The 15,992-nt window shown below is 47.6% G+C and overlaps 1 protein-coding gene across 1 annotated transcript in view; it reads right to left on the bottom strand.

Moving 5' to 3' along the window:
* The window catches only part of RIGI (RNA sensor RIG-I), a 145,780-nt gene that overhangs the window by 66,869 nt on the left and 62,919 nt on the right, over positions 1–15,992 (bottom strand). Inside the window, exons 5-6 of the mRNA XM_073552463.1 lie at positions 2,889–3,039; positions 400–507 (exon numbers count right to left, since the gene is read on the bottom strand). Of these exons, the coding sequence (XP_073408564.1) occupies positions 400–507; positions 2,889–3,039 (259 nt within the window). The remainder of the gene's footprint in view (positions 1–399; positions 508–2,888; positions 3,040–15,992) is intronic.

The following is a 15,992-nucleotide window of genomic DNA, read 5'->3' as shown; positions in this document are numbered from 1 at the left end:
CTATGGTTTATGTGGCAAACCCAATGATTTTGTATTATTATAGCGCCATATATTCCATGAGGAGGAGTGTACATAATAAAAAAAACAAGTACAATAATGTATGTATGTAAAATGTAATTAAAATAACAAAAACCACATTATTAAAAAAAAAAAAAAAGGCAGTTTTACCCCAGTGGTCTTAATGAAAGAATATATAGCTAATATGTATATTCCACATCAAGCAATGAATGCAAGCATTTTAATAAATGTGTTTTTATATCATATACAACGTAATATACCTACAACTCAAATGGTGCCATACCAGAATGAGCACAGAAAGTTTCAGATAGAAAAATGTCGACCCATGGAAAGATAGATGTATGATTTTCTATACTAACAAATGCTCCTTAAATCAATCACCTGACTGAAAACAGTCATCAGACTCTGCCTCTTCTGTGAACTGGACTGTAAGAACACTATTTTCTTCTCCCGACTCCTCCATCGGTTCATCGGCAGGACTGGGACAATCTGAAACAGAGAAAGAAAATAAAAACATTATATCGCGAATAGCAATTTGGTCGGGGAGCATTTTTAGAATCTGCAATAATATATTTCACAATGAGTGTGTTTTGCGGTATATATATATATATATATATATATATATATATATATATATATATATATATATATATATATATATATATATTCGGCAATGACACCATAAATGACCCAAGAGTTCATTCGACCAATGTGGATCTGGCATTCACTGAGCATGGTGAAAATTGAGATCAAGAAGGCAAAATTAATATTACCTTCTATTCACAGTCTGACCTCCAGCTTTAGTATAAAGTTGACTAAAAAATAATTAAACCTTTATAATGTTTTTTCATATTGGATTTCACTAATCATTACAAGCATATATCGGTAGGGGTCCGGATCCTGAGACCACCGATCGCTCAAAACTTTCCCCCGAGAGGTATGCTGGCAGCTCTGCAGACAGGAGTGCACATAACCGGGTACAGATTCAATAGAGAGCATAGGCTTCAATACCTACTGCACACACAACCGAGTACAGATTCAATAGAGAGGATAGGCTTCACTGCCTAGTGTGCACACAGAACCGGGTACAGATTCAATAGAGAGCATAGGTTTCATTACCTAGTGCACACACAACCGGGTACAGATTCAATAGAGAGAATAGGCTTCATTGCCTAGTGTCCTCACACACAGCCAGGTACAGATTCAATAGAGAGGATAGGCTTCATTGCCTAGTGTGAACACACAACCAGGTACAGATTCAATAGTGAGCATAGGCTTCATTGGCTAGTGCACACACAACCGGGTACAGATTCAATAGAGAGAATAGGCTTCATTGCCTAGTGTCCTCACACACAGCCAGGTACAGATTCAATAGAGAGGATAGGCTTCATGGCCTAGTGTCCACACACAACCGGGTACAGATTCAATAGAGAGGATAGGCTTCACTGCCTAGTGTGCACACACAACCGGGTACAGATTCAATAGAGATCATAGGCTTCATTGCTTAGTGCACACACAACCTGGTACAGATTCATTAGAGAGGATAGGCTTCATTGCCTAGTGTGCACACACAACCGGGTACAGATTCAATAGAGAGGATAGGCTTCATTGCCTAGTGCACACACAGCCGGGTACAGAATCAATAGAGAGGATAGGCTTCATGGCCTAGTGTCCACACACAACCGGGTACAGATTCAATAGAGAGGATAGGCTTCATTGCCTAGTGTGAACACACAACCGGGTACAGATTCAATAGCGAGCATAGACTTCATTGGCTAGTGCACACACAGCCGGGTACAAATTCAATAGAGAGCATAGGCTTCATTGCCTAGTGTGCACACACAACCGGGTATAGATTTAATAGAGAGGATAGGCTTCACTGCCTAGTGTGCACACACAACCGGGTACAGATTCAAAAGAGAGCATAGGCTTCATTGGCTAGTACACACACAACCGGGGACATATTCAATAGAGAGGATGGGTTCATTACCTAGTGCACACACAACCGGATACAGATTCAATAGAGAGGATAGGCTTCACTGCCTAGTGTGCACACACAACCGGGTACAGATTCAATAGAGAGGATTTCTACTGAATAGACACTCCGCGCTGTATGTGCATTCAGACAGGAGCTCAGCACCCCAGTTTCCTGAGCTGTACAAATTAAAAGGAAGGGGACATAGTTGAGCAGTTGGTGGGGGTCTTAGCACATGGATCTGCTTGTAATTATAAGTGCAATGAAATACGAAAAAAAATTGCAAAGTAACCTAATATATATACTCCTAATCTAAAAGATAAATAATCTAAAGACTTACAGTAATCTAAATTTATATTGCTAATCTAATAGCCATTTGATAATCTGAATTTAAGAAACATAATATAATCTAAGAGATATACGGTACTCCTAAGCTAATAGTCTAGTAGACAATTAAGATATAATGTCAGTTCAATATTAGAGTCTAACACACAGATCTGCAGAAGAGCCCAGCCGGCAATTCCTTGTGGCTTTTCTGATTAATAGGCCTGGTACAACATCATCATTGAGCTGTGACACAGGCATAATGTCGCAATGGTCCTATCAATCAGAAGAGTCATAAGGTATGCCAAAAGGTAGTTACCTAGTACCTAAAATGCCGATCCGTTTATAGACTTTACAATGTACAGTATATCACTAGTGTCAAGTTTTCTTGGAGATTGAAATCCACTCTATATATATCAGGTTGAGGTTGTTTCTGCAGCATGAGCATGGATTTCTGCAAACCCCATTCATATACTGTATATGAAGAAGTCACTGAAACTTCTGCAACATGTTCACAAAACTTAGTATGTTGGGAATCCTTTATTTATGCCAGTAATTGCCATGGATTCACCTTTGTTACAGCACCAAACATCCAGGACATTGCGGTGTTCTCCCCTTTCTAACGCAAGGGTGAAGGATTTTGGCCACTCTACTTTATCTGATCGTTTCAGGAAATCGATAAGTTTTTCAGCTCCAGCCATAATCCCTTTCAGATCAGTCTCCTGAATAGAGAAAATGACTATTCAATTCTCTGGAGCATACAAATCATTCATATTTACAGGTAGAAAAGGTCATTATGATTGGATTGGTTTCTTCCAGAGCTAGTGTAGAGATTCTGGAATCACACTTTTCGGACAATTTTGGAAGCAAAGACAAAATTTGATTGAAAATGAAAGAAAAGGTATACCAGGAAGAATGACTCTTCTCCAATCATATATCTGGCTATAAAAAAAGGCATTAAAAGCTACATGCGTGATTCCACATGAAGTTTAGAGAAGTGCATTTTTGGTCTGTGTGCTGTCTGACTGCATAATTGCAACATGCACTCTCTGTCTATGATTTGGGTCTTTATCTGGGTTCAAATCCCACAAACGACAACATCTGCAAGGAGTTTGTATGTTCTCCCCGTGTTTGCGTGGGTTTCCTACCACACTCCAGAGACATACGGATAGGGAATTTAGATGGTGAGCCCCATCGGGGACAGTGCCAATAATGTCTGTAAAGCGCTGTGGAATAAATGGCGCTATATAAATGAGTAAAATAAATAAAATACAGTGTCTTGTGGTATAATTGCATGTGCTTCAAATGGATGAAGAAATGAGAGGCTTCTGAGGATCATTTACATGGGAAGGAGCATTATCTTAGTCATTGCTCAGAAGAGCATGGTGCTAGCTATGGGGAGTAGAGTGGTGATGTGACAGGAAGTAGCTAGGGACAGACCATCAATTAGGGAGATTTTAGAAAATTTGGTGGTTCAGTGCAAAAAGCGAACAGTGATTTTGCTAAGCAATGTGTAAGGACAAGAATCAGTCAGTGGAGTAACAATTTGTCTCTGATGAAAATGCAGCATTAAGTGCTGAATTGGAATAGTGAGCCAGAGGTTTGTGGTGGTGACTCGTGACCTGGAAGAGGTTTGGCTCTTTTTCCAATCGAGGCCTGGATAGTAAGTTGAAGTGAGCATAGTGTTAGTACGGGACACATAGGGGTCTGTGCTGATGTTGTACCCTTTATTGTAACGATTCCACCCCTCTGTGTGTTTTAGAATGCAGTGACTGACACCTTATTTGTCCTATCTGGTGCAGGGGGAGCTGACCACTCAGCTGTCCAATCTGAGACTGGGAGGTGATGAGCACTTGCCAGATGCTCCCTGTTCCCTGGATTGCTCAGCTTTTTAACCGAGCTGGCAGTCCCAGTTAGCTGTAGATTCAGCTCTGTGTGGCTTGTTTTCCATGTGCCTAGCTTATTGATCTATCGCTGCCTAACCTTGGACCTCATTTTGACCTTACATTTGCCTAATCCTTTTGCTCTTATCCGCTATCCTCCCAGTATTTTGACCTTGGACCATTATTTGACTACACTTTTGTCTCTTCCCTCTGTTTATGACGTTCCCTTCTGGCTATTGACCTCAGATTCCTTGACTATCTTGACTCACGAATTGTCAGTGAGGGGAGACACAGCTGACCTATAAGTTTTTCTTTTTTGCCAGTATGGAGGCTGCTAACACGCTCAGTGACCAGGTGGCGAATTTGACGCAGATCAAGCAGGATCTGGCTAAGGAATGATCACAGTACCAGTTGCAAAGTCAGATAATTAATTTTATGAACACTGCCTCTTACCCTCCATTGCCGGCAGTAGTTGTAACATCAGTACATTCTGATGTAGAGTTGGTTTCTCCCAAACCTGTAATGGCTCTTCTGGATACATTTTCGGGAGAGAAAAAAACAAACAAAAAAACCCACACAGTTTATGGTGTTCAGGGAGAGCTGTAGGTTATTATTTACCCTGCATGCCTGGTTGTCAGGGGGATGAGTTCCAGTGGGTGGAAATACTCATGTTCCTACTGCAAGAGGGCCCTCAGACCTGGGCTTTTTCCTTGTCCCTACAGGCCCTAGAATGGTCTTCTGTGAACGTCTTTTTCAACGCTTTAGCTCTGATCTATGACGAAACCAACAGGAACCAGGTCGCTGAGGCAAGGATCATGAACCTAGCACAGGGGGACTGCATGGCTGAGGACGACTGCATCGGCCGTGGACGACTGCACCGGCCATGGTCCACTGAAGCTCTTTGGAACGATGCTGTCATGATCCAGGGCGGATCTGACAGATTAAATGCACAGGTAACCTTTTTTTTCCTGTGAGCTGTTTTGCTGGGTTGGTGATAATGTCAAGTGCCCAGTCCTGAGTGACGCGGCCCGCAGGCCGGTAACTAATACAACAGGACGCGGCACGTGTAAATGTCCTGTGTGACACGACTCGCAGGCCGGTAACTGATACAAGACAACAAGACATAGGTGAAAAGGGGAACATTTACAACGGAGGGCCCTCCAATAGGGAACGGGGAAAGTGGAGACCTCCTGCACTCCCCTGAGTCAGTGTACCTAACGCTCCTAACGTTCTCTATGCCGGTTCCACACAGGGCGCCGCTCAGGAACCTGTAGCCCTGGCACACCCTACACCTATCCCTTGCTAGGGTGCTGGGTGGCGCAGGCACTGGCCCCACCGCTGCACTAACACGAACATGAGGAAAAGTGACAAACAGGGAAACACTTAGCTTTGCTCTGATGCACTTGCTCCTAGCAACAGAGACCAACACCTGAGTGCATCTTTCTCCACCGTGTCCAACACCTGGGTGCAGCTTTACAGCAACTGCGTCCAGCACTGAGTGCCGCCTTGGAGCAACAGAGTCCAGCACCTGAGTGCAGCTGTCCATCAACGGAGTCCAGCAAACTGAGTGCAGCTCTCAGTAACAGAGTCCAGCAAACTGAGTGCAGCTCTACACCATAGCTGCCACTCCACCAAGCTTTGCAGGAATTCTTCACTGACACCATAACTGCCACTCCACCATGCTTTACACAAACTACTGACACCATGGCTGCCACTCCAGGACTCTGAATGAGCCACCCTGGACTCTCCTCCAGCTCCCCATCCAGCTCCTTCCTTCACCCAGGATGGTTGGTGATATTATTATTGTTGGGCTTTCCAACCATCTCCTCTCCCCTATTCCTAGGATTTGGGCAGAAAGAAGGAAGGACTACTTCTTGGGACCTATGGAAAAGCGATGCTACTTTAGGTAAGTAGGCCAGGTCAGGCTTTAGGATGACTATCTTCTAGAATTTTTGTAAATGGTGGTACTGCAGACAGGGCCTGAGTATCGCTTACCCTATGAGCTGATGTTAGCGCTACTAGTAGAACTGTTTTTAATGATAAGATTTTAAAAGGGGCTGATTCAATAGGCTCGAATGAGGGACCTGTTAGTACCAGATTCATATCCCACGATGATAAATTTCGACTAATTATTGGCCTAGACCTAGCTGCAGCTTTAATGAATCGTGCTATCCATGGGTTACCTGCCACATCATGGTTATACAGAGCGCCTAAAGTCGCTACCAGTACCTTTTAATGTATTGACTGTCTGCTAAGCCTTGTTCTAGGCCTTTCTGTAAAAATTTGAGAATTTTAGTAACTGGAACCCCATCCTGGACTCTTACCCTGGAGGTGGACAGGAATTTTTTCCCATAAGCCTTTGTCGTGATCGGTTTCCTACTTTTTAGTAGTGTAGTAATTAGGTTCTCCAAAAACCCACTCCTCCTCAGCAGTGCCCTTTCAAATTCCATGCTGTTAAATGGAGGTTCACTGCCCGAGGGTCTGATACCGTGTTAGGCGTTGGGTTCCTGTCGCTGCACAGCGGGAATCCCGAGCCTTACTTCCAGCGGTCTCCCATTCCTCTCCAGCCGCAGAGGAGGTTGCTCAGCAAACTCGTCGGTCCAGGCGCTCTGCCCAGACCAGCTCCGTGGGTTTGCTTGCTGCTGCCACCTCTGGCACAGCTATGGCAATACATGCTGCTCAGCAGCGAGATTCTCCAGGGACTAAGTCCCCATGTCGTGCCACTGAGCATGCCTGTGGAGTGATCTCCCATTGGAGATCAAAGGTCAAGTGGTCAGGTCCTGCTCCTGTTCGGATTGGCCCATCCGAGAAGCCAGGAAGGTCCCGGACGCTCGCGGCTATAAAAGGTTCGCATGGCCGCTCAGCCATGCACTAGGATAGACTGTATTTTCAGACTATAAGGAGTGAGTGATGTATGCACGTATGAATGTCTCTGGTGACTGACTCATTATGAAACCCCTACCCTTGGTACGCATGTGTTGCGCAGCCTAGCCTGCTAGCGCCCAGGCATAGGCGTAGGTAGGTCAGAGTCTGAGTCAGGCATTAGTCTTCATCAGTGACTCGGCACGCCTCAGGGCAAGTGCTCCACACTCCATAGCCAGCGTCTATAGCGGTGTTCGTGGCAGCGACGCCGTGCACTCAGTGGGCCTAGAGGGACTCTAACTCCGCTTCCTTGGAGGTTGAGTCTTGTGGCCGCTTGCTGTGCACTCTTTGGCCGGGCTCTGTGAGCTAAACAGGCTACGGCATCCACGTTCAGCGGTTGTGCGGCTCTGTGAATTAACAGAGTCCGCTCCTGTTCACACTGGGTGACGTAACCCACATGTGACTGTTTTCACGCCGCTCTATTCTTCCGCCATTGCCTAGCAGCAGTCTACCACCTCTGCACGGTGGACCCCGGGCTGCGAACGCACCTGCTACTACTTTATAATTTGGTGCGTTCCGCCAGCCCTAACATTATCCTAGCACCAGGGTCTGGCTAGTAATGGCGGACGAACAGCGACTGCATAGGTACATCCAGCAGCTGGAGGGTAGGTTGGCAGCGCTAGAGCGTTCCACCTCAACTGCGGATGTTACCTCGGTCGCCGTCCAAGCATCTACAGAGGTCTCCACGGCCAGTCCTGCCCAGACCTTGTCCCGCCTCCCGTTGCCCGAGAAGTTCTCGGGTGATAGTGCTTCATGCAGGGGTTTCGTTACTAATCGCCAATTTATTCCCCATTTCTCAACGTTGGTAGCGCCCTTGGTAGCCCTCACCAAGAAGGGTGTAAATCCAAAACTGTGGTCGGAGACCATCTCCAAGGCCTTCACCTCCATTAAGTCCCACTTCGCTAGCGCTCCCATTCTACATCGCCCTGATGTAGATAAGCCTTTCATCCTGGAGGTGGATGCCTCCTCCGTCAGTGCTGGAGCGGTCCTTTTTCAAAAGGACTCGCAAGGTCGGAAGCACCCATGCTGCTTCTTCTCTAAGACCTTCACACTGGCGGAGAGGAATTATTCCATCGGGGACAGGGAGTTGCTAGCAATGAAGCTGGCCTTCTCAGAGTGGAGACACCTCCTGGAGGGGGCTCGCCACCCATTCCAGGTGTTCACCAACCACAAAAATTTGGTCTATTTACAGACAGCCCAGTGGCTGAATTCTCGCCAGGCCAGATGGTCCTTGTGGTCCTTGTTCTTCTCCCAATTCCATTTCACACTGCATTTTCTCTCCGGGGAGAAGAACGTCCGGGCCGATGTGCTTTCTCGCTCCGTGGTGACATTGGAGGAGGAGGAGCCTCGGCTGATAGTCCCATCTGAGAGCCTGAGGACCGTGGCTCCGGTTGCCCTCGAGTCCGTACCTACGGGCAAGACTTTGGTTCCTGCCCATCTGCAACCGGAGGTCCTCTCTTGGGCTCATTCATCCAGGGTGGGTGGCCATTTCAGGATCAAACGGACCTCTGAACTCCTGGCGAGGACGTACTGGTGGCTGCATATGGCCCGTGACGTCATGGACTATATTCGGGCGTGCGTCTCTTGCGCCCAGAATAGGCCCTCTCGGCAGCAGCCCGCTGGGTTACTCTATCCTCTGCTGGTTGCGGACAGGCCCTGGGAGATGGTCGGTATGGACTTTGTGGTGGGTCTGCCCAAGTCCAGCGGTAGCACTGTCATTTGGGTGGCCACCGATCATTTCTTAAAGATGGTGCATCTGGTACCACTCTCTCGGCTACCTTTGGCACGGGGCCTGGCAGCGTTGTTTATTAAACATGTTTTCTGCCTGCCGGATAAGATTGTCAGCGACTGGGGTCCTCAGTTTGCGTCTCGGTTCTGGAGATAGCTCTGTTCTCTGCTCAGCATTGAGCTAAATCTCTCCTCGGCCTATCATCCCGAGACGAACGGGTTGGTTGAGAGAGCCAACCAGATGCTGGTGACATATCTGCAACATTTTGTCTCAGCCAGGCAGGATGATTGGGCATCCCTGCTGCCGTGGGCGGAGTTCGCCTTAAACAACACTGTGGCCGACTCCATCGGTCAGACCCCTTTCCTCTTAAATTACGACCAGCATCCGCGCGTCCCCGTGCCCATGCCGGTGTCGTCCATCGACTCTAGGGTGGCAGACTGGGCGGTGGAGGCACGTGACATTTGGGATCGCATGCAGGATGCTATCCGGGCCTCCAAGGACAGAATGAGGTCCTCCGCTGACACTCGCCGGCGCCCAGATCTGACCTTCGCCCCTGGCGACTTTGTGTGGCTCTCCTCTCGAAACATCAGGCTACGGGTGGAATCCGCTAAGTTCGCACCGTGTTATATTGGTCCTTTCAAGGTCCTCGAGCAGATCAACCCTGTGGTTTACCGCCTGGCTCTTCCACCACACCTAGCCATCTCGGACACGTTTCATGTGTCTCTCCTTAGGCCGGTTCACATGTCCCGGTTTTCTGAGCCATCTGCCAGGACATCAGACGTGTTGTCAGACGAGTTTGAGGTCAATTCCATCGTGGATTGGAAGGGTCATGCTCCATAGACTCGGACCTGGGAGCCGGTGGAGAACATCCACGCTCCTCTCCTCATTGCGGAATTTGAGCGGAGCGAGGCTCAGAGAGGAGGGGGCCATAGGAGGAGGGGGTAATGTTAGGCGTCGGGTTCCTGTCACTGCACAGCGGGAATCCCGAGCCTTACTTCCAGCGGTCTCCCATTCCTCTCCGGCCGCAGAGGAGGTTGCGCAGCAAACTCGTCGGTCCAGACCAGCTCCGTGGGTTTGCTTGCTGCTGCCACCTCTGGCACAGCTATGGCAATACATGCTGCTCAGCAGCGAGATTCTCCAGGGACTAAGTCCCCATGTCGGGCCACTGAGCATGTCCGTGGAGTGATCTCCCATTGGAGATCGAAGGTCACGTGCTCAGGTCCTGCTCCTGTTCGGATTGGCCCATCCGAGAAGCCAGGAAGGTCCCGGATGCTCGCGGCTATAAAAGGTTCGCATCGCCGCTCGGCCATGCGCTAGGATAGACTGTATTTTCAGACTATTAGGAGTGATGTATGCACGTATGAATGTCTCTGGTGACTGACTCATTATGAAACCCCTACCCTTAGTACGCATGTGTTGCGCAGCCTAGCCTGCTAGCGACCAGGCTTAGGCGTAGGTAGGTCAGAGTCTGAGTCAGGCATTAGTCTTAATCAGTGACTTGGCACGCCTCAGGGCAAGTGCTCCACACTCCATAGCCAGCGTCTATAGCGGCGTTCGTGGCAGCGACGCCGCGCGCTCAGTGGGCCTAGAGGGACTCTAACTCCGCTTCCTTGGAGGTTAAGTCCTGTGGCCGCTTGCTGTGCGCTCTTTGGTCGGGCTCTGTGAGCTAAACAGGCTCCGGCATCCACGTTCAGCGGTTGTGCGGCTCTGTGAATTAACAGAGTCTGCTCCTGTTCACACTGGGTGACGGAACCCACATGTGACTGTTTTCACGCCGCTCTATTCTTCCGCCATTGCCTAGCAGCAGTCTACCACCTCTGCATGGTGGACCCCGGGCTGCGAACGCACCTACTACTACTTTATAATTTGGTGCGTTCCGCCAGCCCTAACATACCGGTCCCTGAGATAAGTAGGTCTGGGAGATCCGGTAGGATCCAAGAGTCGGTGATCGAAAGCATCCTCAGCCAGGAGAGCCAAGCTTGGCCAGAAAGGGGCTATTAATATCATTCTTGTTTTGTCCTCCCTGACTTTATGACTGCAGGAATGAGGATGATCGGGGGAAAAGCATATGTCAGGTTCTGAGTCCATGGGAGCATAAATGCATCCAGGGCACAAAGATTCTCCCTGGGGTCTAGAGGACAGAATGCTTTCACCTTTTTGTTTTTGAAAATCGGTGAACAGATCTATGTCTGGGGTCCCCCACATCCTTACAATCTGCCAAAAATTGGACTGTTTTTAGGACCCACTCGCCCTGCCTCAATTGAGTGCGGCTCAAGAAGTCTGCTTTTTGGTTCTTTGTCCCCCGAATGTGTAATGCGGAGAGGGATAGCATATTTTCCTCGGCCAGGCTGAGGATTTGGGAGGAGGTATCCATTAGGGTTCGGGACCTGGTTCCCCCTTGATGGTTTATATAGGCCGTCACTTGGTCACTTGGTTGTCCGAGAATATGGGGACGTGATGACCCCGTAGAGAAGATAGTAAGCGTGATAGCGCGTAACCTACTGCCCAAAGTTCTTTCTGGTTTGAGGAGGCCTTTAATTCCTGACCCCTCCATTCCCCCTGAGCAACCCTGCTGTGCATGCATGTGTGCTCCCCATCCCATGGGACTGGAATCCATGGTGATTATGCGTGATATTTTTGTTACCCAGGGGATCCCCCTGGATAGGTTGTCGGTATTCCTCCACCAGGCTAGGGAATGAATAGTTCTCGAATCTAGGGTTATGTGACCCTCTAAGTGACCCCTTAATGCAAATTGGTTTGCTAATATATCCCACTGGAGATCCCTTATATGTAGTTGCGCCCACTGGACTGCCGGTAAACAGGCGGAAAGGAAACCCAGCAGTAACATCGCTTTTCTTAGAGTCATGGAGGGGATCTGTATGGCTTTTGCCACTATCTGCGCAATTTTCTCTTTTTTTGTGGCTTGGGAGACGGCACTCTTGCTTGCTTGAGTCCAACGTAAGCCCAAGGAACTCCTGCACTCTGCTGGGCTCCAGCCTTGATCCTTTCAGGTTTAGAAGCCTGCCGAGGTTCTGTAGAGTGTCCATCAGTCTGTCCCTCTGTTCTTTGCAGTTTTGGGCTGAGTCACCCGCTATTAAGAAATCGTCCAAATATGGAATTATTAGGATGTCCTGCTCCCTTAGGTGGGCCATCATCTCTGCTACTAATTTTGTGAACACGCGTGGGGCTACAGATATTCCGAAAGGCAGGGCTCTGTATTGGAATTCCCCTATTCCCCCCATGGAAACCGATAGTCTGAGGTATTTCCGTGAGTCTTTGTGAATGGGGACGTGGTAGCACACGTAGCTGAGATCTAATACAGTCATGAAACAGGATTTTGATAGTGGATTTTATTAATTCCATTTTGAATTTTTGACACATCCATTTAGTTTCCGTAAATTTATAATTGTTCGATATGTGCCATCCGGTTTGGACACTAGAAATAGCAGGGAGTAAAACCCTTTGCCCATCTCCTGAGGGGGAACCTCCTGAAGGACAGCTTTTTTTTTTTTTACTGGATTTAGGACCTCGCATTCTAGAGGTTTTTGTTCTCGTGTAGAGGATCTTAGTGGAGTTACCACATATTTTTGAGGTGGGAGAGAAAGCCTATCCTCAGGCCTGACTCGATTAGATTTAATATCCAAGAGCTGTTCTGGATTTTTCCCCAGGCCAGAAGGAAGGATATCATCCAGTGTCTCCCCGAATAAGAATTTCCCCTCGCATGGGATTGAACATACCGTATTTTTCGGATTATAAGACGCACTTTTGTTCCCCCAAATTTTGGGGGAAAGTGGGGGGTGCGTCTTATAATGCGAATCAGTGTGCTGCTGTGCTATAGAGTGGGGGGGCGGCTCTGGCATGGTGTCAGGGGGCTGGCTGCAGGCTGCAGAGAAAGCAGGGGGTCCTGTCCTCCCGCTCATTAGGCTCATGTAATATTCACTGCACCCGCTGTCCATCACCTCAGTGCTGAAGCAGCGCCGAGCTGGTAGACAGGGGAGCGATGCATATTACATGAGCCTGCACTCTCCCCCTGTCACCTACCAATGATGGCTCCTGCTCCCAGCTCCCCCCGTGGCTTTCCCGTGTCTGCTGAGATCCTCCTCCTGCAGGGCGCGCGGCAGCAGCTGCTCATTCAGGCAGTTCATCGCTTCAGGACCTTCCATGATGTGACCAATAGGACCTGCGGTCACGTGACTCACTGTGTGCACTGCGAGTCACGTGACCGCAGGTCCTATTGGTCACATCATGGAAGGTCCTGAAGCGATGAACTGCCTGAATGAGCAGCAGCTGCGAGCGCCCTCGCAGGAGGAGGATCTCAGCAGACACAGGAAAGCCACGGGGGGAGCTGGGAGCAGAAGCCATCATCAGAAGGTGAGTTAACTGTTTATTATTTTATCATGTGCTTGCCAGCAGGGTGGAAAATATAGGGACGGGGGCCATGTGTGACAGCAGGGGGGAATATAGGGACGGAGGGGACAATGTGTGTCAGCAGGGGGGAATATACAGTCATATGTTAAAGTTTGGGCACCCCTATTAATGTTAACCTTTTTTCTTTATAACAATTTTGTTTTTTGCAACAGCTATTTCAGTTTCATATATCTAACAACTGATGGACTCAGTTATATTTCTGGATTTAAATGAGGTTTATTGTACTAACAGAAAATGTGCAATCTGCATTTAAACAAAATTTGACCGGTGCAAAAGTATGGGCACCTCAACATAAAAGTGACATTAATATTTCAAAGATCCTCCTTTTGCAAAAATAACAGCCTCTAGTCGCTTCCTGTAGCTATTAATGAGTTCCTGGATCCTGGATGAAGGTATTTGTCACCATTCCTGCTTACAAAGCAATTCCAGTTCAGTTAAGTTTGATAGTCGCCGAGCATGAACAGCCCGCTTCAAATCATCCCACAGATGTTCAATGATATTCAGGTCTGGGGACTGGGATGGCCATTCCAGAACATTGTAATTGTTCCTCTGCATGAATGCCTGAGTAGATTTGGAGCGGTGTTTTGGATCATTGTCTTGCTGAAATATCCATCCCCTGCGTAACTTCAACTTCGTCACTGATTCTTGCACATTGTCAAGAATCTGCTGATACTGAGTTGAATCCATGCGACCCTCAACTTTAACAAGATTCCCAGTGCCAGCATTGGTCACACAGCCCCAAAGCATGATGGAACCTCCACCAAATTATACTGTGGGTAGCAAGTGTTTTTCTTGGAATGCTGTGTTTTTTAGCCTCCATACATAACGCCTTTTTGCATGACCAAACAACTCAATCTTTGTTTCATCAGTCCACAGGACCTTCTTCCAAAATGTAACTGGCTTGTCCAAATGTGCTTTTGCATACCTCAGGCGACCGTTTGTGGCGTGCTTGCAGAAATGGCTTCTTTCGCATCACTCTCCCATACAGCTTCTCCTTGTGCAAAGTGCGCTGTATTGTTGACCGATGCACAGTGACACCATCTGCAGCAAGATGATGCTGCAGGTCTTTGGGGGTGGTCTGTGGATTGTCCTTGACTGTTCTCATCATTCTTCTTCTCTGCCTTTCTGATATTTTTCTTGGCCTGCCACTTCTGGGCTTAACAAGAACTGTACCTGTGTTCTTCCATTTCCTTACTATGTTCCTCACAGTGGAAACTGACAGGTTAAATCTCTGAGACAACTTTTTGTATCCTTCCCCTGAAAAGCTATGTTGAATAATCTTTGTTTTCAGATCATTTGAGAGTTGTTTTGAGGAGCCCATGATGCCACTCTTCATAGGAGAATAAAATAGGAGAACTACTTGCAAGTGGCCACCTTAAATACCTTTTCTCATGATTTGATACACCTAGCTATGAAGTTCAAAGCTCAATGAGGTTACAAAACCAATTTAGTGCTTCAGGAAGTCAGTAAAAAGTAGTTAGGAGTGTTCAAATCAAGAAAATGATAAGGGTGCCCATACTTTTGCACCGGTCAAATTTTGTTTAAATGCAGATTGCACATTTTCTGTTAGTACAATAAACCTCATTTGAATCCAGAAATATAACCGAGTTCATCAGTTATTAGATATATGAAACTGAAATAGCTGTTGCAAAAACCAAAACTGTTATAAAGAAAAAAGGTTAACATTAATAGGGGTGCCCAAACTTTTACATATGACTGTATGGACGATGGGACAATGTGTGCCAGCAGGGGGGAATATAGGGACGGGGGGTCAATGTGTGCCAGCAGGGGGGAATATAGGGACGGGGGGACAATATGTGCCAGCAGGGGAAATATAGGGACGCGGGGGCCGTGTGCGTACCAGCAGGGAGGCATATAGAGAGAGGGAGGCATATAGTGACCGGGGAGGGGGGCATATCCAGGATGGAATGGGGGGCTATGTGCCAGCACAAGGGGGCAATGTACCAGGATGGGAATTATATAAATACCAGGATGAGGGACATATACGGTATATGATTTGAAAGACGGACACTGGCATTATAAGACACACCTCCATTTAACATAAAAAAACTTTTTCTCTTTTTCTTCACCTAATTTGGGGGTGCGTCTTATAATCAGGTACGTCTTATAAAGCGAAAAATACGGTAATTTAATTTTAGTTTTTAAGTCCTCTGGCCAGCATTTGAGCCATAGTGCTCTCCAGGCTGCGTTTGAGAGGGCTGCCGCTTTAGATGTTAAGCGGATTGAGTCAGTCGACGAATCCGCCAGGAAGGCTGTAGCTCCCCTTATCACTAGGATAGATTCTAGAATCTTATCTCTAGGTGCGCCTTCCCTCAGTTGTTTCTCGAGTTGATCCACCCATATCATTAGGGATCTGGAGGTACATGTTGCCGCTATGGCTGGTCTAAGGTTTCCCCCTGCTGATTCCCAGGCCCCCTTGAGGAAGGTGTCAGCTTTTTTTTTATCCAAGGGGTCCTTAAGTGTACTACCCATGTCCTCAAAGGGAAAGGTGAACTTCTTTTGAGGCCTTGGCTACGGCCACGTCAAGTTTCGGTGTCTTGTCCCAAGATGTGGACGCCTCCTTGTCGAAGGGATATTCTCTTTTAAGGGAAGGGACCGTGCAGTTTTTCCTGTCCGGCTTCTCCCATTCTTTTTTGATCAGGCCCTGTACATTTTCATTTAGCGGAAACACCCTGTGTTTCTTTTGGTCCAG

This window comes from Dendrobates tinctorius, unplaced genomic scaffold (genome assembly GCF_039654945.1).
Source record: "Dendrobates tinctorius isolate UK_male_01 unplaced genomic scaffold, ASM3965494v1 ptg000191l, whole genome shotgun sequence".
Lineage (NCBI taxonomy): Eukaryota > Metazoa > Chordata > Amphibia > Anura > Dendrobatidae > Dendrobates > Dendrobates tinctorius.
The sequence above is the reverse complement of the archived record's forward strand: the minus strand, read 5'-3'. Positions and strand labels throughout refer to the sequence as shown.